We start from the raw sequence: 25,950 nt of genomic DNA, 5'->3' as shown, positions 1-25,950 counted from the left end.
ACTCTTTCCACATCTTGATATGACCCTGAGCACCTTTCAGCTACGTGTGTCTGAATGGGCTCAGAAGGTAATCTCTGCGAAAAACAGCTATACTGAGTCTTTGTCAGCAGAACACCAGTGTGCTTGCTTAATGTGAGCTTAGCACTCACTTTGGAGTTGTTTAGATACCACAGGTGATCTGTGACACTGTAGTTCCATTTGAGACCTGGCATTATGGTAACCAGAGGGTAATAGTAGAACTAAAACATTTAACACAGTAGCTACCTAGTTGCGTAGGTGAAAGACCGTGTAAGAGTGTTATAGAGTGACTCTGCATAGTAATTCAACTGTTATATCTAAACTAGTAATGAAAAAAAGTTGACAAGCTGCACTGAATTCCTTTAACAAAAACCAGTACAGAAAATAAAGAGAATTATTTATCATTGCAGGTGGAATTCTTTTCAGGCACAGTTGGTATGGATAATTTGAGTTCATCAACTACAGCAACAAAAAAAAACCAACAAGCTAACAACTTGCTAGCAGATGTTAATTCCCAAATTGTTCATGCAACATGGAACATAATTTGAAGTGATTATGAAGTTAATGCATTAATACAAAAAATGCTTTGGAGAGAAGCAAATCAGATAAATGTGCATAAAAAACTAGCTGAAGACATAATTTATGAAACTGTGCTTTATTCTTAGTCAGATTTTTAAACTATTTCAGAATTACCATGTAAGAAACCAAAATGAAACAAACCATGAAGCCTCAGCAAAATGGTACAGAAAGTGCCACGTCATATATTTGGGAGAGGAGCACTTGATTATGTGACTAAGGAAGGATTTCCAGCTGTATAAGCACATGAACTGGCTAAAGATGACTGTGAGAAGGGCAGGATACTCAAAGCGTGGAAGCAGGCTTCTCTGCTGTCTTCAGTGTTTTCTCCTCCAAGTGCATTCTTGTCTCCTTTATTGTAGTTAGCAGAGAGAGAACCTACCCTCTCCTGTCCTTGTTCAAATTTACATTTCCACATTGCACCAACTTTATTTCTAAAATCTTTTATTTTTCTATAACAGTCATTTGAAATTAGCTTCAGTGGCACAGGAGGGAATGCTCAATGTGCTGCTAGAACTGTTTGGTCTGGTTTAGTGAGAATCTGTTTGTTAAAATTACAGATTCCATTGCTCACTCTCACCACAGCCAAAGAACTCACCACAAAGTAGTTTGTTGGTTTTGTCTGGTTTTCCTCCTCACCTTGTTTTGATGACTATCATAGAGAAGAAAAATTATCCTGATTCATACTCTCAAGAAAGAAACTTCATTCATGCTGACTTCCTCTCTTTTCACTCATTTTAATTTTTTTTTCTATCTCCACACCTAAAAATCAAGAAGTAGAAGAACCAGCTGTACCATGCCAAAGTAATGTATGCTCAGCTGGTATCATCATCTGTTGCATAGATATGTGTTGAAAGATAGGTAATTACTTGAAAATAATTCTGCTTAAATCTAGTCAGAAAATATTGTCAGCAACCATTAGATGGTGAAGCCATCTCCCAGGACAAAAAAAGGTGTAACTCTTAGTGTGGGAATTATGGTGCCAACTCTTATGGTTTTGTCAGGAGTCTTATGGTATGTGGCATTTTTAAAGTTGTCAACTGGTAGAATACTTTTTAATTCTGAAATATTTTCATTTTTTGATACAATAAGGTTTCTAGACTTCAGAGTTCATAGAAAAGCTTTAAGAAGTAATGTAAATATCATCTAATTAACCTCCTTTTCTCACCCCAAAGCCAGCCAAAAATCAAAATCCTAAATTAAATGAGATTTTTATTAATGACTCTGGAGCTAGATTCTTGTTTTTCAGGTAGTTACATTTGAAAATGCTGAGTCTTCATAAAATATATGAGCAAAATAAATGAAAAAAATTCTTCCACTACATGAAAAAAACTGTTATTTTTGCAGACAATATAGTAAACTCTTCTTTTTTACTGTACATAAAGTTTTAATTTTCATTCACAGTTTCCCTATATTTTCCTGGAAAAACAAATCTGAAATGTTAAATACTTTTTGTCAAAATATTGATAACTATTGTGAAAAATTACATTTTTCCTCCCCCCTTCCCTTCTGCTAACCAGAACATATATCTTGGAGAAAAACTGAATACTCTAAGTTCTATCTTGCTTTGCTTTCTTACTTTCAGAATACAAAAGCAGCAGATGCTAAAGAATCTGATGCTTGCTTCAGACAGGTGTAATGTCACCAGCTGAAATTAAGTCAGTTCCAAGAATTTTGCCATTTAGGGCAAAACAGATGAAGGAAAAATAGCAGTTTCTTACTCACTCTACCGGGTTCAAACAGCTACTATTCAAAGGTATTACTGAGTTCCAGTGGTTCATTAGCACTCTTCTTGCTGGAAGCATCAGCCCCCAGCTGAGAACTGATGGACTGGTTAAAAACCTTTGGATAAAATCAGCCATATTTATTGAATAGTTTCAGGTGGTAGATTTTATGTGAAATAAGGTGAGAGCATTTGTAAGGAATGAAGGGATAAGCATGTTTTGCAGAGAGGTGGAGATGGGTAGGTATGGATAATCATGCCTTGGGACCAGCAGGGCACTTCTGCCCACAGTCTGAGGTGCATGTAGCTTTGTGATGACCCCTCATCTTGTTTCTTCACTTTGGGTATGTTGTGAAAAACAGGCAAGAGTAAGAGCCTCTGAAATATTAAAGGATACAGTGGTGTACAGTGCCATTCAGGTGCCAGGGCTGGCCAGAGGCAAGTGGCATGGCTTGAAATAGTTGGCTGTGAAAGTGTTTAGCGAATTGACCATCTGTCCAAGCTTGGCATAACTGTGGCGTAGCAGAGACAACCAGCAGACCATCAACATTGCTATTTAAAATTGTTTACTATGTTAACATTTTTTAAAATTCATGGCTGCATCTCATCACCATTGCCTTCTCTTCCCTTGCTTTTCTGAATATCCCTGACATGAGGAAGTGGATTCCATGCTGTAATGGAGTTGTGTGTGGGTATAGGCAGGGTGAATGCCAGGTAGATCTCAAATAGATCTTTGAGCAACCTGTCCCTGCCTGTGTGTCTAGCTCAGTCTGAGTCTTTCTTGCAGTGGTGTAATAATCTTTATTACAGCATTTTTACTAGAGCTTGTATAGAGCATGTATGTATGTCTTGGGATAGAGACTGACTGAAGGCAATGAAATGTCTGAGAACGTCTCTCTGAAGAGGAAAACCTAACTGTAGGTGCATGTGAAAGAGGCATAACTAGGGGAAATGGAAAACTAGGCATCATGTAGGAAATAGGGACATAAAAGATTAATATCATGAGACATTTCCTTTACAGTGAGCTTTATTTGCCTTGGACTAGTCTCCCTATAGGCTTGATAAAAGATTCATATAAAGATCTGAGTGTTCATGAGGCCTAATAAAAATAAACAGACCAGAAACTCCTGAAATTATAGATCTCTCAGGCCATGTAAATTTCTGATTTCCTGTAGTCAGGGGTTGAAACCTGTTGAGCAGCTGCCTGGCCATCAGCTTGTATATCTTCACAATGTGTTAGAGACTTTTTTTTCCTCAGCCTGTCCCTGCCTATACACCAGTGGGTACACCCCACTGGCTCTATGCAGTGAACATGTACACAGACGTTACAAGTCAGGATGTATCAGTCACCCATGCTGTTAGGCTGATTTTAGGACTGAGTTCAAAGCTCTTGAAGGTCAAGTATATTTTAGAGGAGATGGTGAGAAGGAGGAGGATCACGTGCATTGTGAGTTTATTGCTATCTCTCTCTTTGGGGCAAAATTACTCCCTTAGTATCCTTCTTTTCCCTGTCCCTTTTGTAGCTCTGCTTAGGTTGTTATACTTTTAGGCCAAGAGTCTCCTCTTGCTTTGATTAGGATTAATGACCTTTAGGCCCCAGTATTTGGGGCTGGAAGATGCTGTTGTTTGTAATACGCTTACAGTGCAAGTGGCTTCTTTCTTGTTGTGCCACTGATTGATTAATGGAGTTTGTCCAAGTAATTTTGCCTCTGGATGTGTGCACTTTCTTTTTCTACCACAAAGCTGGAGTGAAGATTAACTAATTAATCTCATGAGATTCTTTAATGAAAGGAATGCCTTACTGAGCAACAGAACGAAGTGCAGGCAATATGTGTGAACATGACACATTCCAGATCTCTGGAAAGCTGAGGTTTGTTTTTTTCTCTGAGGAAGTAAAACTGTAAAACTATCTCAGCTTAAAAAAAAACAAACAAAAAAACATTCCCTGATTGGTACAACACAGAACATCTGTCGCAAAAAACCCAAACGTTTAATAATTGAAACTAGTTTGCACTGTCCAAAATAAAGTGCTCACAGTACTTCAGCTTTTCTGAGTTTTTTGGGTTTGTTTTTTTCTTCTCAAAATATGATAATAAAATATAATGAATGTATGTATAAGAAGAGATAACACTCTGTAAATATAATGAAACAGGAATTGTAGCATTTTATTCCATGTCAGGCTACTAAATTAGACCTAAATGGGCTGTGGAATGAAGAGATAAGAATCTAGATTTTGATTTCAGGGAGATTTGAAAAACATGAGAAGCTTAATATATTGATGTTCTTTCCACCAGAACTGATTTCTCTAGAGCTAATGTTTATGCATGTGATTAGGAGCTGAACCTGATGAATTCTATTTTCAGCACTACAGGATCATAACAGGTGGAAATAACCTTGGTACTTGGGGCTCATACAGCACTTCTAGCTTCCAAAGCTCTTATAAATTATGGTGGACCTTTAATTTATAAGGAATTTACAGTTGAAGATGTTCTTGTTTGCTCCAAAAATGACATTGTAGCTCCAGATATCTAAAATTAATATTAATGCTGAATGGGCACTTAACATTTTAAGGTTGGATAGGCCCAAAGTGCTGTGAAATCTCCAATCTTGAAGATATTAGAAAACTGACAGGACAAGGCCCTGAACATTTGTTTGTACCTTTGCAGCTGGCTTAGTATGGAGCAGGAGTTTGGAGTGAAAGACCTCCAGAGGTCTTGATCTAACTAGATGAGACAATGTAATTTAGAAATCACTTTATAAATCTATAGAAAGCAAAAGTGGCTCTGAAATACTATGCAGGTATGTATTAAGTCATTTTAAGGAAATGTTTTCTTTATTGTGTTAAAATTAAATTTCTATTTTTGTATAAGGATGACACCACTAAGAATTTTTTTCATTTTTCACAGTTCTCTTTGAGACACTAGGTGCATTAGCTCAAGTGAGGACAAAATGTAGAATCTTTATTTTTCATTCAATTCTTGAGAAATCAAAATGGAACCTGCACTTTAAAAAGCTGAGATTTAAAAAGTGATGCTAATCTTCAGGGACTCCTTTCTCCCCATCTCATTTTTTTTCCTCCTTTAGTTAAAGTTAGTACCCCAAAGGATGTGCATATATTTTGGGAATTCACCATATCTGCTGGGATTGCAGCTTACTCTTAGGAAAGTGAAGGACAGTATTTCTCTCTGTTCACAGTCCAGCCCACAAGCAGTGACTCAGCAGCACACAGAAGACGTGCAGATGAGGTAACTTGTTCATCTTTAATGGAAATATAGTAGTTGAATTTTTCAGATCTGGTCCAAGGTGAGGAGGCACTTTTGAGAATGGGGCTTCTGCCAAAGCTCAGCCACAGAGAAAAGGCTGTAGGTAGCAAACTGTCCACTTGATGAATGTCCCCATGCTGATAAACTGAGTAATAAACCAGGAGTGTGTGTAGGTGCACTGCCCTCTTTTGGATTTTGATAGAAATAGGATCTGTCCCATCCCACCTGGTGCTTCAGATGTTTTCTGAATTCAAGTTCAGAGTAGGGGGGGATTATTATTGTACACTACTGTCTTAGGAAAAATCTTCTTCCCCATCATACCTCTGGACTTTCTTTGCAACTCCATTAGAATCAAGAGGGATTAACAGAGAAGACAGCTGAATCACATCTGCACAAGTGTCTCAGCCTCATGTTTGCTTTTCTGAGTCTGTACCACATTGACCCAATGCTACACGTGGAACTTTGGAGATATGAAAATCAAGATAATGTAGAGAAACCACATTGAGCTAGGATTAGTCAAAGTAGAGAAAGCTGAGCAACAATAATACCAATTGTTCAGTAATACAGATAATACATTAATACTGAATTGGGTTTGCTATGTTCAAGATAGAGAAGGTCACTAGTACTTATTCACTGGCAATCTGACTGCAGTCACACATTAATGTTCTTATTCAGTGCATAGGGTAACAGGGCTGCTTTAGTTTCTAGGAGTATAATTTTAAAATGTATGCTTGCTAGGGCTGCTTCTGGTGTTTTTCATTCAATGCATAAAGGAATATTCTTTTTTAAAAAAGAGGATAATTATTTTTTTGTTTATTTGTTTGTTATTTCCTTTCTGGTTAGTATATGTGTGTGTGGGGGGGTTCAGTAGCTTTTTAATGTTCTTTGCTTAGCCACTTATAAGTATATGCTGTAAAAATGAGTAAAATTGTTCATACTTTAAGTATTCTAAAACCTTTAAACAGGACACTGTGCAGAAGAGCTACTGACATCACATGTATTTTGTGATAACTTCCATGTGTAGATGCATGCTGTTTTCTAGCTAGGTGCAAAACAATAAGGCAGGGATATTCCTAAGGTAAAATTTTCTTCTAAAAATACTTCCTCTTCCTTTTGTGGTTGTTTTGGAGTTTCACTAAACAATTGTGCTATTCTGTGGTACTAAAGAAGCAATCAGCATTTTTTTGGAAATTACTATTTTGATCCCTTTCTGAAACTTGGCTAAGGGGAAGTTATGCAGTGTTTCTTTTATATTTGTTGTTGTACATTCACTTTTTCTGTCTGGTAAAACAACCCCAGAGGATTCCCACAGATAATAAAAAATGGAACTTTCATTGGCTGCTTTCCTTTGTGGTCACTTTTGGCCGATAGTGAACTTCTTCACTAATGCAGAAAAAGTAAATGGATTTTTTTCTTTCCAGCCACTAGACAGCTTTTTATTTGAAGCCACATTCATCAAGATGCCAAATGCAATTCTCAATAATTCTTCTATTAGGAACACTATACAATCCCAGCTTTCAAAAATATTGGCAAGTGATAATTTTTCTCTCTTTAAAGATAGTCCTTTGCCATCTACTGTTCTGCTGACAAGAGGCTGTCCTATCACTCAGTGAGCACTAAATCTTTCATGTGTGCAAACAAGATGAATTCACCATCTGAACTTTTCACCACATAATTTCTCCTACCTTTAAACAGCCAAGACTTGAGTAAGATGGTATCCTAGCAGTTACAGACCTCCTGTGGGTTCCTGTGGGAAATGTTGCTGGAGTTTCCACTGCCCAGATTTGGACTGAAGTTGAATCTGAATTATACTGCCTAGTAAACACTAGTATAGTTTCATTTGAGAGAGATTTGGAGTATGTTCCCCTTCATATCAGCAAAGTACAGACTGATGTAATAAGTTTGGATTGTGCATCTGTATGAAAAAGTCACTGGGTTGTAGCTGCAAAATAACTTGTCCGCAAATCTTTTTATTTTATTAAAGCTGAAATTTATACTGATCCCTGAGACCATTCCACACCAGGTTATCATTCAAATCAATTCAATTATATTACTAAATGATGGTTTTTTGTGAGTGTTGAAAGTGTTATTCTGTCACTGAAGTCTTTTCCTTCCCTACAAAATTAAAGCATTTTCCAGGTTAAGAAGAACTTCTGGCAGTAAAACACTTCAGTGCCTTGATTAAATTATTGTTGTATTATTTTAATAGCATGTTAATGAAATTGCTCAGCAACTAACCTTGTCTTTTAGCTGGCATTAGAGACATCTTCAAAACTGTCAGCTCTACTTCATAGGTGCTGATACCGTTAGCCAATCTTTTTAAAGCAGAGACTTGGACCAAAATTTGGTGAAATTCCTCATGAATGTGGTTCTACAGAGTTAACGTTGGCCCATGAGTAAAGCTTGTTAAACTTTTTCAAGCTTCAATCTCTTCTTTGTCAATACCCAAAAAAATGCTTGAGGGTTGCTTGCTGGTTTTTGGTTTTGTTGGTTTTTGTTATAGTTTTTTCCCTAATACGGTGCCTCTTGCAACCACTTACTGCTTCCAGCAACTCAGTCCTGTAAAAGAAGTTGGTGTAATTTGTGTTATAGTAGAGTTGCATTTATTTCAGAAAGTCATAGCCAAAGCAGATCCTTTCTTTGCCTTGTTTAATTTTATTTCTTATTCTAGGTCATGAGAAAGCTTAAGCAATGACTTAGTTCAATTAGTTAAAAGCAGGGCTTTGAAATACATGTGTGAATTGCTAAATCTGAACAACCAGGATCTTTCTTTACACAGTTGTGTTGCCTTGTAAATGGCAATCCAAATTCAGAAGTGATATGTACAGTGGTAGAAATTTTGCTGGGACTACATAGCATTGATTCTCTTGCAATCACTTGTCATATAAAAAAAATGTAACTGGCATGCAGAGAAGCTGGAAAAAGATGCAAATGCATAAAGAATTTAAGTGAGAAATGCCCTGCTTTTGTTGAGTAGGATATGTCTGCTCTTCCTTGCTCGTTTCCCCTTTTGCTATACTCAGCTCTTACGATTTTCTCTGAGAAATGTTACTTGTTCCATGTGGTTCACTAATGTTGGGTGTATGCGTGAAGCATGTAATAGGTAAAGAAGGTGAAGGTTCTTTTAGTGGATCTGACTCAACTTGCTTTTCATCCCTCTTTGTGGTCAGATAATATAATTCAGATATGTTTGTATATCAGAAGTGCATGAAAGAACATGTGAATTTATAAATAATTTTTGTATGTTTTTCATGCTGTTCTGTTTCATTGATATTATGCTCTTGGTCCAACTGGAGGTACGAGATGCTAAAGTAAACAACTGAGAGTAGTTCTGGCCTTGTTTTGACTAAACCATTGATGTAGCATTCAGGACAGTTTATTAGTATCATGATTCCACATGTAGAAGCAAAATGAGAATCCTCTTGTGAAGCGTTTCTGGGTTCCTTTGTGAGGACAGCAAAAATCCACATAATTGTCAAAGCAATCTATCATCAGCAGAGTCAGCACCCAAATGCAGGGGGTGGAATGTGGATTGTTTAAGATCTATAAATTATGTTTTGTGTTCATTTGTCACTTCTAGGAAAAACAAAATTTATCTCTTTTCAGGGGACAGATGATTAAAAGATGCCTCACATTTGGTTTGCAAAAGCCCATGTTGGCTTTATTGAGTTTTTTTACAGAGAGAAATCTCAATCTAGCTGAAGTGCAACGTGTGCTTGTTGTGCATGGTATGAGTAAGCAGATTTAGATCATTGGTGAGCACTGATCTAAACAGAGAGCAATTATCTTTGCTGCAGAGTAGTCTTGGCTTATCCTCACTCTTCATTTTTGTTTAATCGTAAAACAACAATAAACCAAACAAAAGGCACTCTGATGTTGGTCTGCATTTACTAAGCCCTTTTGCTGGAAGTGAAATGCAGATATGTATGCCTCTTTTTGCTCCTGTTGTTAATAGCTTTATTTTAGAATCGGGGAATCAGAAGTAGTTTAAAAACTGTCAGAATAAAAATGATGGGCCCATGTCTTCACAAAAGAGATTGCTAGATTGGCCCACCCAAGCTGATAATGTTATCATTTATCATTTTCATTCACAGTGACATATAAAAGAGCAGCCACACTAAGCCAGACTGAATCTTAACCAGTCTCTCTCTCTCTCTTGGGAAGTGTCAGATTAGGGCAAGTATATAATAATACTTTCTTATATATTTTCCCAGAATTCAGCCATCTGTGGTTCAGATTCTTGAACCAACAGTGATATTTTTAAATTTATATTATTTATTTGTTTTTTCTTTCAGAAATGTTATCTGTTCATTTTTTTCCTATTCATATCAACTTTTGACATCTGCAACAAACTAGCAAGAAGTTCCACATTTTAACTGAGTTAAAAATCATGACCTCACCTGTGTTTTGTATTTCTGTCCTTGTTTAAGGCTGGGCCAGCAATCAAATGAATGACAGGTGCTGTTAACCCCTCTCATTTCCCCAACAAGGAAAGGAAAGACAATAAAGGAGAGAGAGTTACATGATGGAAACTAAAATACACAGCTTTAATGAAACAGGAAATATAAAAAAGAAAATAAAAAATATATAGAGAGAACCACTGTTGCTTTCCCCTGATAATGCTCATATCACCTCCCAAGGCTGCAGGACAGACCCTAGGAAAAGTCTCAACTGGGCTCCTGGAGTCAGTGGCAGATGGGAGCTGGATGCAGGAATGCAGGGAATCAGGAAATCAGAGATAGGGATCAAACACAGACAATGGACAGAGTCCTGCCAGAATGCAAGCCATGGACCCTCCTTCAGATTCATACTTGAGTATGATGGAATATTTAGTTCGATCAGTTTCAGTCACTTGTCTGGTCTGCTTCTCCCTGAAGGAGGGTCACAGGTGTGGCCCCTTTCCTCCCTTGTGTTTCTGTACAATAAGATGTTTAGGAGAACCAAGCAGTGGCCATGATTCTGCATATTATTCTCTAGCAGTAACTATAAACATCAAGTGTTATCAGTCCTAGAGGCAGACACTTACTGAAAAAGATGCCATTAATTTCAGCAAGTGTAGTTGCTCAGAAGAGACTTAACTGAAAAGCAAAATTGCTAAAAAAAAAGTATAAATTGGTTTCATCCTGGCTCAAACCAGGACAGTCTCACTTGTGATAATTTCATTTGATGCTTGTGAGTTTTGTGTTAATACAGACTGAGTAATTGTTCTCTAAGTATTTCCAGGCCATTCATAGTTTTGTAGACTTTGGTCAAATTGCCTCTCATCTCTTTTTGGAAGTTGAACAGTTTATTTGCTGCTTGCATGAAAAGTGTTTTATAGTTTTCTTCAAGCTCTTCTTGCTCAAGGAGCAAACTCTTACAGCTCTTCTGGGTTTTCTACTATAGCCTTCTTTTTTGTTTTAAAATGGAGGATGTGAGTGGCACCCAGTATTAAAGATGTAGAGATATTTTTTTGGCAGCCTAATAGCTTTGTTTATTATGCTGTTAATTCTTTCCTAATAATTCCTATTGCCATAATTTTGAGGTTTTTTTGATAGGATCTGAGGACTGAGATTCTATTTTCACAGACCTCTTAACTGAAACCTCCAGACTCCATGTAAATATCTGAAAAAACTTTTTTCCTGTGAGAGTGACAGAGCACTGGAACAGGCTGCCCCGAGAGGTTGTGGAGTCTCCTTCTCTGGAGACATTCAAAACCCGCCTGGACAAGTTCCTGTGTGATGTGCTCTGGGTGATCCTGCCTGGCAGAGGGGTTGGACTAGGTGATCTTTTGAGGTCCCTTCTAGCCCCTAAGATTCTGTGACTCCTTTCCTGAAAAGAAATCTTTACAGAGCTTGTTGTTCTGTCTTGTTACACTGGGATTGCTTTTTTCCATGTGTTTTGTGGGGTTTTTTTCCGTACATCATTACTGAATGTCATCTGTCATCTTAGTGCTCAGGTACTCAGTATTGCAAAATCTTTTTACAGATCTTCATAGATGGCTTTTTTTTTTTCTTTTTCTTTTTTCCCTATACATGACTGCTATCAGCAAATTTTGTTGCCTATCTTTCCTTTTTTCCTTCTTTCCAAATAATGAATAAATTGAACCTCACAAAGGGAAATTCCAAAAGAGCTCTTGTCCCCGTTATGGAAACTGAAAGATTTTTCCCTAATCATTGATGCTGATGTTCTAACCATAAATTAATGTGTGGAAAGGCCATTTATCCCATTACAATTTCAGATCTTTTGGTAAGGGAGCCCCTAAAAAATCCTATTAAACTTCATCACCTGGGTTGTCTTTCCCTGCAGGCTCTAAGAACCTGGATAGATTTAAGGTGTGATTTTTCATGTGCAAAAGCCATATTGATTCCTCAATGATGTCTAGAATATACTTGTCCAGAAATAAGTGTTAGCTGGGAAAGCAGTGATATGTTGTATTAGGTACTATACAGAAACAGCGCAAGAAGATAGCTCCTTTGAGGAGCTCACATTTAAGGAAATACAGCATGTTTTCTACAGTGAAATCTGAAAATATATAAAAATAGTTTCTGTCTAATCTTTTATCTTAGATATTCTTAGCTATAAAATTTATTACTTCTGAACTTAGACTTACATTGCTGTTGTTACTGTTTTTATTTTCCATACTTCCTGCCCAACAAAACTGTGTCCACTTTGATTTTCTGTATGAGCAACCACATCAAGTCAATAGGTAACAGACTACTTCAAAGAAAAAATTGGCTTCATTTATTTCAAAGAAAATTCTAAAATGCCATTACTCTGTATTTTAAATGCTGCAACATCAAAACCATGAACATTAATTTTACTTTCCTTCCTTTTTCATTTATGTTCCAGGTAATGTAGGCAATAAAACTAAGCTAATGTGGCTGCAACTACATTAGCATGTAGTGCAGCTCAGTGGAAGTGGGTTTGTAGAATGAAATGGTTGATGCTGAGGTTACATCTTATCTGCAATGTGGGCATTTTGGAGGCAGAGGCTCTGACATTAGAGCAGTGCTAACCTGATACTCAGAGCTAAATGTCCCGTACTGGTTGGAGCACATTAGGTGTACTCCTGATTTTATATTCTGGTTTTCATTTCTCATCTTGTAAGAAATGTAGTGCTTTGACTGTAATGTAAGCAGTGACTACTTAATCAGCTCTAGTTTGTTTTGGCTTATAACATCTGTGCAAAGTGGCTGGAAATGCGTGGTACTACAGTGGAGCAGACAATGCAGTCCCAGCACTGGAAGTCGGTGTTTCATAGTTAAAAATCAGACCAGTGGCTAGAGAGTCATCCATCAACTCCCTCCCCTGTGTCTGACTCTGCATGCCCTCTGCACAGCTCCACCACATCTAAAACACTATTGCAGTTAGCATATGGAGCAGAACCAAAGTCTCTTGAGATACTTCATATGTACGGAATGGCTGGTTATCACAGTGCAACAGCTGAGGTGTCTGGAGACCTGAAAACACAGTAGTAATAGCCCAGGGTGGTAGTTATCAGATAATAGCCAAACTCAGTAGTGCTGGCAAGTCTGTTTAGGCACTTTATTTTTATTGATTGAATGAGGAATTAGATGCTTCAGTGCCTCAACAGTTTGTCTCTCAATTCCCTTTCTAAGAAATGGAGATAAGAACACTTCAGAGGAGTGGCCTGACTTAGATGTTTTAGGGCCTTGATGTGCTTGGATGTGACAGTGATGAGGTCAGATGAGTTCAGCGTGCAGGTAGAAGGAAATGTGTGAGACTAGAGTAGATCTTGATTAACAATTTGCCTTAGAGGCATAATCCAAAGTCAGTGACAAGACTCTTATTAACTTAAGGGAGCTCGGATCAAACCCATTGATTTGTGCTTATTTCTGCCCTAGTTGCGATAGTCCAAATTAATGCTGTGTTGTGATATTTTCAAATACCAACATAAACAAAACCTGTTCAAGAAGGAACTAATAAAAAATAAGAAAATTGTAATGCCTGAATCATAGTACTGAATGGATAAATGTTAACCATAAAAACAATGTCCCAGAAATTATTCTGGTAAGAAAAAAGTGCTGACTGCTGAATACCACAATTAATTTTTGGCTTCAGAAGCTGGATAGGCTACTGAGTAACAGTAGATTATCTATATATTGACTTTTTGATTATTAGTGCATTCTATCATGCAATTTTCAGTTTAGAAGTCACCTCAATGATATGTTTGATGTATTTGAAAGTGTTAAATAAAAATAAGATTGTTTGATTCTAATAATTACAAGATTTCAAAAGTATATTAGAGAAAAAAAAGGAGACTATGTCTCTATGATAGAATGGGAACATCACCCGATTTTACATTAGAGAAGGAGTGTGATAATGTGGCCAGTCTAAGATCACTCAGGATATTTAAGTTGAGGGATTTTGAAGAACCCTAAACTTAAAAATCACAGGCAGATTGTTTTGCTACCAGTGGGTTTTCTAGAGATAAAAACCTCTGGCAGCTACCCAATAATGAAGGACATTTTCTGTGTAGATTATATGTGTATTTATACCTTCACATACTTATAGTTCTTTAGCATCTGGTGTCTATCATAAAGGTTTATGAGGCCCTATAATTCATAGATAGTAAGTGAAGTAATATCTAACTCTGACTGTCTAAATTAAAGAAGGAGAAGGAAATTGAGTGTGTGTGATTTTTGCAGTGCCCAAACCAAGATAGAAATTTGCTCTGAGAGATGACAAGTATGGATCCTTTCATTTCAGGCTTGTCTGATAACAAATTAGTATCTGCCATTTGCAAAGCAACAGCAGCCCCAGCACTAATAATAATAATAAATACAACAACAACAACAATAATAATAATAACCAACCCAAAGGCTTTAATACCTTCCCAGGCAAATATTCTTCAGAACTTTTCGGATCTGTCATACATGGTACCTTATTCCTATTCCTTAGGGGTGTTACTTTTTAAATACTTGCTGAAATACTGGAATTATCTTCTGCTGCTGCTAAAACCTATATATTCTCTCATGCAAAGACACATGAGAGGACTATCTCATTATTCCTTCTGATTCATCAGCAATGCAGACCAATTAATACCACAGTTAATGGGGAGAAGTAGCTACAACTGCAAGCTGTGTATCTTCTCTCATGCCTGAACTAACACTCTTGGACAAAGCTAGAAAGCAACTTTGTTATGCAAAGATTATTTTTTTATACACTACTGAATCTATAATTCACAACACCATAGAAACTGGAGATGGAAAGAACCCAGCGCATTGTCAAATGCTTTGTCCTGCCAAAGCAAGATTGCTTTTGCAGACAGCCAGGTTATAACGTTTCAGGCAATGGAACTGTCATCTCTGAAAATTCTGCCAGAGTCTAACAAAACTCTGAGCCATTAGAGATCATTCTGTGTTTGTCTTTTTTTTTTTTTGTTAATACCTAGCTTTTTGTCTGCCACTCCAAGAGGTCATTCATGAAGACCCTAGCAGCCCACAGTGGCTGTCTGTTAACTGGATACATTTGCACTCCAGTGTTACAAATTTAAGGTTTGCTTTTTCTAAGAACTTAAGCATAACTTCATTTAGGTCTGTTTTAACTAGTGGTAAAGTTATTCTGTCTACTTGATTGTGTATATATATATTATATATATTGTATACATAGCTGAAATACACTGTTTTCCTTTCTGAAAGATTGGCTATGTTTAGTTTTGATGTTATATTGAAACATTTTGAAATGCATGTATCTAATAAGCTTATCTGAAGTTTTTACTTGCTTATTTTTCCTCCTGACTCCACCACTGTATTTTCACCTTTCCCTTCCATATAGATTATGCTGCTGACTGATCCAGAAGTTGAGAGCAGTTTACTAATCAGTTCTGATGAAGGGGCCACCTATCAAAAATACCGTCTGAACTTTTACATCCACAGTCTGCTCTTCCATCCCAAACAGGAAGATTGGATCTTAGCATACAGCCAAGATCAGAAGGTAAGAAACGTTGGCACCAAATCGCTTGGTTTGCTTAGGAACAACCTAGGATTTCATCAGTCTGTGTAACTGCTGCAGAACATTCAGGGCAGTCTTTGGAGTAATACCAGGACATTATTTGGAAATACCAAACTGGTATTCACAGTGGAAATTTGGAAATACCAAACTTGATTTCACATCCTGACATTTTGATGTTTTTGAATAAAACTGGAAAATAGACTAAAGCAAATGCCAAACTGGTATTTCCAAGCAAGAAATATTGAGTAAGCCTCAATGTAAAGGGCAAAGAAAAAGACATGGGCACCTACTGTGTTCTTGGGGCCTAGCCCTCAGTGGCTGACCTGGAAGTCTGCTGTTGTTCATCACTCCTTTTTGCAATACTATGTGACAGGCAACAGGCAGAGAAAACAGCTAGGATCATTCATGATAGGAATAGCAACCTCTAATGAGGTTTTCTTGTCCTCTTATTTGACAGTTCTCTTATTCCATCCTAGCATCAGCTCCAAGAACAGGATATTTCTTGTTGCTGTATGGCTGGCATATTTTCGAGTAGCCTTTGATTTTCTAAGAGAAAAGTAGGGGTGAATCAATTTCCTTTGAGGTCCAATTCCTTCAATATGGGTAATCCATCAGTCAAATAAATATACTACAAGATTTACCTTGATTTTTTGGTGTCCAACTTAAGACAACATAACAGTACTTGATTGTAAGAGACCTCATTGTTTGAATATTTTGAAAATCAGGCACATCAATACTCAAAATCCAGTCATTGAGTGACAGACTTTATAGAGTTCAATCTGTTTAGTTTACCAAAAAAGCAGATTGAAGATAAACTGAATTGTTGTGCATAAGTATTTCCATGGAGGAAGACAAAGTCTTAGTGAACATTGTGAGCTAGCAAGAAAACTTCTAACAGAATTGATGGCTGGGAGTCAATAGGTGATAGATTTAACTGTGAAGTAACTAGTAATTGGAGCAAACTGCTGTGAGAAATGGCAGACTTCACACCCTGACATTTTGATATTTTTGAATAAAACTGGTAAATAGACAAAAAGAATTTGCTGAGCTCCAAGCAAGTGTAAAAGAGTGAAATATCTTGGCCTCTAATGTATAAGACTTTATACAAAGTAGTTTAGTGGTCTCTTTTTTCACACATGGTGAATCTATGAGAATGTGAACCTAATCAATAATCAAAATATTGGCTGAATTGTTCAGGTTATGCATCAATGAAAATAACAACATAAAAGTTCTAATTCTATGATATTTTCCATCCATGTGTTTGAATTCATTTTACAGACATTAAACAACCAATTTTCCATTGTTTTTACTATTACAATAAGCCTGAAAAAATGAAGGCATAAAGAAGTTAATAGCTAAGGTCACAAAATTATCTTATAGGAATTTTGGAATAGAAAGTCCTGTGGTTTAACCTCAACACTAGTATCCTTCTAGGCCAGAAGCTTGATAACCTTCCCAACTATAGGAAATGCCTAATTCTTCCCGTGGAGTCAATTGTGCAATACTTTTCACTCACTCCTGTTACAGCATTTTGTAGTGTATATGATATAACTGTGGTTATATTCTGTCCCAGAGGGACGTACACATTAAATTACTTTTGGATGTTCAATATGTAGTTAGACAGGGTCAAAATATTCCCTTTCCCTTTTGGCTGTTGAATTCTCTGGACTGACATGAAACTGGACAGAATCTTGTCTCTGCTGACTTTTAGGATCCTTTGGAATGAAAGGTACTGTGTGTCAGTAAGAGGAAATTTATTACATGAGGCTCAGTGAAACTTTCAGTGGTAAATTTGTCAAATAAAACTGGGATACGGTAGAAAATTAATTTAAGTTGTTGTGGTGGTCAGCCTGCTCAGGAAACAATTCTGAATTAGACTCCATACAGCTAATGCTCATCTACTTTATGGTAGATGGCTACCAGCAAGTATATTGTTACTATTCTGTAGGAAATTCCCACTCTTCCATAGAATCCTAAACAAAAATCCAGATATAAGAACAAAGGGCCTTTTTGTGTGTTACAATGAATTTATGACATCAGTGTTGTTGTGGTATGTATAGGGCATTTTGGGTGAGAGGGTACAGGCTGTACAGTAACATTTCTTTGTGTTATGACATTGATTAGCAAATTGGATAGCTGTTGGTAATTCAATACTTTAGTTGCAAGAAAAAAATCATGTAGAACAAGATCTGTAGATCTGTACCAATTAAATCTCAAATAAAATTTTAAAAGTACTCTGCATGGGTATCAGCCACAGGCCTGATTTCTACTTTGAAGCCTAATGGATACATTTTTTTACTTCAACAAACTTTGGCCGAGAACCATAGAGGGTAACCAACAGGCAAAGAGTATTAATCAGCTTGGTCTAAATGAGATGTAACTCAAACTAAGGGTCAAGTTCAGCCTGTGGCTAAGTGTAAATGACTCCCATTGCTTTCATGCTTGTATATCCAAAGGCAGAATTTTTTCAGAGTAATTATGAGGTCCTGCAGGTATTTAGATAATTGCAATGGGAGCCGTGGGGTAGTTTGTAACAAATGACACTGCAGTTTCCCATTTTGTGATCTTGTGCTAAGGCTGTACTTAAGGAAAGAGAACTTATTACTCCTTGGATTCCAAGCACTGTGTGCACACTAAGAGTTGCCTGAGTAAGCAAGGGAAACATATCTGTGTGGTAAGGAATTTACCTTTTGATATCAGATATGGATTCTGACCAGTTAGGATTGTTGCAGCCTTTTAAAATCAATTAGAAAGCTCGTCTACATCCTTCTAGCAAGACACCTTTGTTGTTGCTATTCATTTGCATCTTACCATTGCAGCAGGTGGAACCAGGAGAGTCAGGTGATGAATAAGCAAGAGCTGCAGAGAGAGGAATCACATTGGGTTATGACTGTTCTGATTCTTGGAACTTTTCCATCCAATTCAGAACTGATGAGGGCAAAGCCAACAGTTAGTGTGTACCTCTCATTGCTCAGCTGTAATGAACAGGAAATGGGTCGCATAGCATCATCCCACAATCTCTTCACAGCCCACTGAGTCTATCACTTTGATAAGTACTACATTTTTTGTTTGTTTGGTGTTTGGGGAGGGGTCTTTGGGGTTTGTTTGTTTGTTTATTTGTTGGGTATTTTATTTGGTTGATTGGTTAAATAGAGATTTACTCAATAATAGGGAAATTTGTGTAAACGGAAGTAATTTTATGTCCCAGTTTCTTGGGTGCTGTGTGTGGGTGAATGTGGTTAATTACTGGGGTTCAGCTGATGAGTTATAACTCATTAAACTTCAGTGACTTGGTCGTTTTTGTTCACATCTCTCTCCCATGTGTATCTGCCTTGTGCAATAGACTTGAATCACCATTGCTGACAGACCAGTCCCTTATTCAGTCATGGCTTTTTCCTGCCAGTCCTGAGAAAAAAAAAGAGCAGCAAACCATCTGCTGTCTGTGCTAATTGCTTCATGATTGCACTTATTGTTCTGTCTGAAAGTACAGTTGTTACAAGGCTGATTCTTACCACGTAATTGCAGACCTACTGCATGCTTCTCCATTTTCTGTGTAAGAGGTGCAAATCAGGAAAAAACAGTAGAGTTGCTTGTGAGGAAAAAGCTTGTTGGGGGTCTTCAATGTGTGAGCTCTCATGGGTTTAATCAGCTTGCTTGTAGGCTTAGTGACTCTATTTTATGGGAGTACTGTTTATGTATAACTTTCAAAAGTGGTTTGGTGTGTAATCATAGGGTGGGTTGTAAGAGCCTCTACTTCACATGGAGACATCAGATGGGGCAGACACACAGAGAAGCAGTTAGTAATCAGCCATGAATAACAGAGTTGTTTGAAAAGATGAAATACAGGTGAAATTGGGAAACACAAGACAGATGGGCAAAATGCAGAGTTGTAATTGACCAGTCCAAGAGCAAATGTACAAAGGCACTCTAGCACTGAAAGCTGAAACAGAGGCTGTAAAAGCAGGTTTTAAATGGAGTTCTTGTTGTTCCTTCTTTCTTATTTTAAATGAACTCTTGAAAAGCAAGGCACCCCAGAATAAAGTAGCTCTGTCAACAAAGCACTAATAAATGAAGAGGTTTATATTTGCTTTTTTTTTCCTTAAGTTTTTCATTTTGGCCTTTTCCAAATATCTGATTCCATCTGTCTACCTTTATTTACTCTGTGTGTATCATGCTGGAGGGCAATGAATTAGGGACTGATAACGGGCTGTATAGCTGAAGAGCTGAAGTTTAGCAAATCAGGATTCTTTTGCTTGTGGGACAACATACGTTATGTCATCAAACCATCTAATCTTCTTCAGTTTTCTACAGTAAAGGAGATCTACTACATGTGCATTCAAATGTGAGAGAAAGTTGTTCAGATATCATGGATGATAGAGAATAGAGATAAGGATGCATATGGCCACAGAATGTCTGTGTGAGAGAGAGGCCAGTTCCTAAAAGTACTTTCATCCCTGTCTGACCGTGTGTTTGGTCTAATGCTTGTGTCTGACAGTAGATGAACTGCATGGATGTAGCCAGTGTTCACTCTTCAAGGTGTCATGGACTATTTTGGACATAATTAATTATTTAAAACATTGCATTTCACTGCATGGGGGTCTAACTTTGACGGTGATCCTGCTTGTGTCAGAGCAGGGACTTCAAGAGGTTTCTTTCAACCTAAATTATTCTGTTTCTATTTACATCCTCTCAATTTCAGTAGCAACAGTCACTGCCTACCTAGACTAGAGAAAGGAGAATAAAACAGTTTTATTTTATCAGAAATTGAATCATAGTTCTTTTTAAAAAAAGGCCATTAGCATCAAGCAACATCATTTTTGGTTTTTTGTTATTTTTTTCCCCCACACTGCTGACAATATTTAGAGGACTATTCACGGGCTAATGTTAGCTGAAGGAGGCTAATCCCATGTAAAATTAATGGAGAAGAAAAAAGCTTCTCTAGAGTGGTAAGCATTAGTCACTTTGAATCATCCTCTGGAAAAGCCTATTTCTTTTGACAGACTACAGACAAAAACAGGGAGCTAGTTTGCATAAAGCTAACATTAGACTGTGTGAATAACTCTCCCTTTCTCTATGACATTACTCCTGCAGCAATCTACACTGTTTGTGTTAATATTTAGGGCACCACTAATGAACCAAGCCAGTTTTCCAGGAGAGTTGATTCTCTTTAATGCATATTGTTGGAGATTAAAAGTGATAAGGAATTTGCATGTTAGAATGTATTTGTCCCAGGCTTTGCAATGTCTCACTTTCTACACGATCTTAGATACCCTTTCTGGGTTACCGGCACCTGTCCCAGGGATGGAGAGGGCCCTCCACACAAAGGCTTTGTGAATGCTAACCCTTATTTTTAAGCCTTTCCATTCAGTTATGTTTCTAAGTAAGTGGTCAGTTGTGCACAGAAACATCCATGTTTACAGGTTGTACTGTGCATGCTGTTAGTGTGAAGACCCTAAGCACAGAAACCTGTCAGGCATCCTGATTAACACATCTTGCACACAACTCTGTAAATATGCCTTGTTATCTCTAGGCAAACTGATTAGCATTTAGTGGTAACCACCACACTGAAGATGAACAAGGAAGGGACATGAAAACAATTCATCCAGCTGTTCTTTTATTAGTTTTCCTTCTTTTTTCTCATTCATTCCATTCCTCAGCTTTATCTCAGCAAGAAGAATAATGTTGTCAGTTTGTATCTTTTCTTTTTGTTGTTGTTGTTGTTTTGTTGTTTGTTTTTGTTTGTTTGTTTTTAATTGGCCATAAGCCTGCATAAAAACTATGTTGCACAATATGCTTTTGTAGTGTAGCCATCAGTCTTTTACACACTTCACTAAGCACAATGTGCTGGAGTAACAATTTAGAATAATGGAATTAAAAGTGGGAGGAATCTCTAACATTGTTTCCTCCTCTAATAAATAATAACAACAACAACAAAAAAGTTCAACTAGCAAAGCTCAGTGGCAGCCTGGCAGTCCGGAGAGGAAGGTACATTTCTGGGCCAGGATTGTGATCAATGAAACAGAAGGAAAGACTCTTGAGCAATAATCACTTGCTCTTTACCACTGACTTACTCTTCTTTAGGCAAATCGATATGTCCTTGCTTATCCATCTGTACAAATATCATCCCCTTAGAGAGATTACTCTTTTGATGCTTGGGATCCTTGGATGCATACTTATAGGTATGGGTAGATCTGTAGTTTCTCTGCAAGGTTTGCTGTGCTCTATATAATTCCAGTTTTCCTACTTCCAAGAAAAAAAATAAACACACTTTTTTTCCTTTCTGTCAGAGTTGGACAGCTCACTGGATTAGGAGTAAATAAATGTACTTGATGTCACCAGGTTTGCTACTGATCTCTGTTGTGTTGAGCAACTCCCTTCCCTTGCTACAGGTGACTCACCTCTCCCTTCTCTGTCATTTGTTTTGATTGTACTCTCTAACATGTCTCCAGTTTTTTATTATACAAAATGCCTGTCAACATTAAATTCACTTGGAGCCATAGGTTTTAATGTAATGCGAATGATAAGCAATAACAATTTGTTTTTAAATTTAAAGCTATGCATGTGTGCATAAAAATTCTGACACTTCTCCTAAATTCTGCTGTTAATGAGCCTTTTCTGTTCTGTTCTCCTTTTAATATGATATACTTTTAAAACAAAACCGTATTGATTTAATGCAGATATCTAAACAGTTATGAACCTACCTAGTAAATTTACAACACAACAAAAAGCAAGTGCAGGATACCTTACTACCTGGTACAGAGATAGTGTTTTTTTAACAGAGAAGTGAATTAACCTTGAGGACAACATAGCAAGGAGTGGTAGATTCATCATCCCTCAGAACTGAGGTTGGATGTCTTTCCAAAAGATGCAATCTGGTTCAGCCATCAGTTGTTAGGCTGAATAATTCTCTCTACTTGTTAGTGGCAAAGATTCTGCAGAATTTATTAGGAGGAGAACAAACTGATGATACAAGTTGTTTCTTCTGGCTTTAAAATACATATGCCAGCCAGATTCCTTTAAACATCTGCTGGCAAAAATGTGTTTCCTGCCAATTTTTTTAGCATAGGAGCTGAATATGCTGGAGGCACCATGCAACCATATAGTTGCTTGCAAACTGCCAGAAAACCTGAACACCAGCTGACACGGCTCACATCTGAGAACATGTTCAGAGTTGTTGAGGGATAGGTAGGAAGAAAGCTGATGGTCATCTCCAGGATGCTTTGATCTGATGCAAATGCAGTAAAGAAACCAATGCTTTACAATCACACTGAACAAGTCTACATGACAGCAACGTGTGGTTCACCAACAAAAGCAGCCAGAGAGACCTCCATGGTATTTGGCTGGGCTGTGAAGCAGGTACACAAAAGCTTTATCACTCTGATGCATTTCCATTGCCATTCAATAGACAGTAATGATTGGGTACCCTTATTGATGACTTATACATGGCATGATTAATACGTTGCTGGAACTTGAAATGTTCAAAGTTTACACAGTGTCCTCTGAACTTTATTGCTTCAAGGATATTTAAGCATCTTAACACTGGAACCTACAATTAGATCAGGGACCAGGGATATAAATTAATATCATCCTTGTATCCTATTTTTGGGTCCTGGATCATAAGACTTTTTATCTTGGATCATGTGGTATTCTAGGAAAGAACTACCATGCACAGTTTCAGATTCCATTTATACAGAACATACTGTCCTATTAAATTCAGTGTTTGAAGAGACAAGACTAGTCCATAGCTCTTCCAAATGAAGAATGGTGTGATTCAGGGAATAGCAGCATACCTCCCATCCTTTGACTGCTTTGAAAAAGAAAAGCCCTGTGCAGTTGTTTCTTTAAAATTAATGTACTTTACTTGATACCCAGGTAAGCTGCACTGAAAGCATGTTGGGAATGTGCGCATCTAAGTCCTTGTTCATTCTGTCTCGCTCACGTGCAGCAGATAGATCCAAGGGCATAATGGTCTGAAAGATCATAAAGTACTACTGTAGATACTGATATAAACATGTTAAAAATTAGGTCCTTACTTGTTGCACTAACTCCATCCATTTCTGCAGACTGAATAGAAGCAAAAGAAATGCAAGAGAGACTTAAATTAGTGCAGTCCATGTGATGTCTATCCTATTGCTCATTGCTTTCCTGAGGGTTTTAGGTTAGTTCTAAATATGGTCTTTCACAGTTGAGTAACATTTGAATAATGCCTCTGTGAGCACTGAGTAGAATGAAACTTTGTAGAAGACTAGAAATTTCTTCAAATACACCTGTGGTGGTAGTGAAGTACAATTATTCAGTATAAAAGAGCAGAGATAAGAAGAAGGACTTTCCTGCATTTATTTAAAATTACATTGTTGCATCTTCAGAAAGTGTTATCTTCATCTAGTTTGACTCATGTTTATAATTAAAGATAAACTGTCCTTTTGAAATGTTGTATTCTTTGGTGAAAGTATGATAAATTTAAAAAAAATAAAATATACTGAAGATGAGGAAAAAGTAATCTAAAAATCTGTGTATCTGTACAAAATCTGCGGTTTAGGAGCACTGGTGTTTTGGAGATTTTCATGTGTGAATAAATTCTCTTTGAAAGGGTGAGGTTGCAACATCACAAACGGGGTTAGTTCTAATCATCTCAGAAACATGAGGAAGTTTAAGAGGCAAGAAGTCAGCATATGTGAAGAAACTATCAGGAGGATTGACCAGTAGGAACTCTCTCAGGGAACTGAAGGTGTTGAATTTGAATTAAACCCAGTTCCTTCAAAGATGTTCTGCGAGAGTTTCCCAGTTGCATATGTTTTTGGTCTTTTTTAAGTCAATACTGTAGTGAAAGTTGAATTCCCTTGGTCAGATCTGTGTCTAAGAAGAATAAGGGGAGCTTTCATGGAAACTAGAGAGGAGAGGAAGAGACATTTTTCTTTTGTGAATGTAAGAATACCAAAGTTTGCAAATCCAATCAACAAAGAAACTTGGACCTCATGCCATGTTCCATTATAATTTGTTTAGAGGAAATTTCTTAAGCAGAAGAAAAATAATGGGAACTACTAGCTTGCTCCAAGTATTACACTCACATCACTTCCAGCATGCAATTTAAATCACCTTATCTTTAGCCAGATTCTGAATTTCCATGTGCATAATGTTTTTTGTATGAGATGAAATCAGTACATAAAATTGGCTTTGGGGAGCACTGAACTTGCCGGAAATGGGTAGGAATGGGGACTGCTCTTTAGCTGCATTGACTAGCAACACTTGGTTGATGTCATGCTTTCTTACCTGTCAGGTTCAACAGCCAAATAAACAATTCAACTGCCTCATAAGAGCCAGATTTTTGGCTGGAAAAATCTGGCAAAATCCAATGATTGTAAGGGAAACAAGTGGTCCACAGCACAGTTTTATTGCAGTGCATGTCTGTGTGCAATGCTTTATGAAATTATCAATAGCTCATTTTTTTTTGTCCTGAATATGTGAGTTTATGTCAGAAGATCTCAACTTTGTGATGCAGTCAAACCCAGGCAGGCAAGCAGGATCCTCTAAGTCATAATCTCATACCATCACTGATAACAGATATATCAGAATGAATCAAATTTGTCTGATGCCTAGAGAACATTAGGCTCTCAAAGGTTATAATTTAGCTACTTGTTTTGGAGATTTTAAAATGCATCTAGACTAATAAGAAAATACAAGGCCAAATAAGACTGCTGGCAAATTAAAGAGAGAGATGAATTCTCAGTTAGTGTAATTTGTTTTAACTCCATAAAAGTGAGTGAAGGTCTGATGTTTATAGCACTTGGGACTCCCACGCGTTCCTTTAGGAGAGTTATTTTAATGATGAGTCTTTATATTACATATTACAGTTTCTCTGTAGTTTTTCAGGGGAAATATGCAACCTTTATCTGTAAAATGGTGAGAAGATTCTGTTCTTTAAAGTATTTGTTTATTAGAGATATTACTCACTAAGACATGTCATTGGAAGAGCTACTGAAGGCACTGATCACCTTCTGAATCCTTCTTTGATATTCCAGTGATATAAGCTATGTACAAGATATTTAGACATGTTTTAGACATATAACATACAAGTTAATATCAATTTGATTGATACTAATGCTGGTGTTCAAGTGTGATAGGATTTCAGTTCAGAGACTTATAAAGCCTAAGACATTGATGAATGATAAGAAGAAAGAAATCCATGTTATCTAAATATTTTCTGAGTCTGTGAATTACTGGAAGCTGTTTTTGAAGCCAGTGTAATGTGGAAATCTTCTGGCAGAGCCATTGTTTTGTCTTATCCAATGTTTCCAACAATTACCACTGTGTTCTGAAAGGAAGTACAAAACTGGATTGCTGTGCTGCTTTGTTAATTAATAGATTGTTTGATGTGGATAAGGAAAGTTCAGTTTTCAGATGTCAGCTTTCCCT

General features: G+C 37.1%; 1 protein-coding gene across 1 annotated transcript in view; it reads left to right on the top strand.

Annotated features, from left to right (window-relative positions):
* SORCS1 (sortilin-related VPS10 domain containing receptor 1) overlaps positions 1-25,950 on the top strand; it is a 192,479-nt gene that overhangs the window by 62,080 nt on the left and 104,449 nt on the right. The window contains exon 4 of the mRNA XM_010007929.1: positions 15,361-15,519. Coding sequence (XP_010006231.1) covers positions 15,361-15,519 — 159 coding nt within the window. The remainder of the gene's footprint in view (positions 1-15,360; positions 15,520-25,950) is intronic.

Source organism: Chaetura pelagica, unplaced genomic scaffold (assembly GCF_000747805.2).
Source record: "Chaetura pelagica isolate M959 unplaced genomic scaffold, ChaPel_1.0 scaffold531, whole genome shotgun sequence".
NCBI lineage: Eukaryota > Metazoa > Chordata > Aves > Apodiformes > Apodidae > Chaetura > Chaetura pelagica.
Note: the sequence above shows the minus strand (reverse complement) of the source record. Positions and strands in the feature narration are given on the sequence as shown.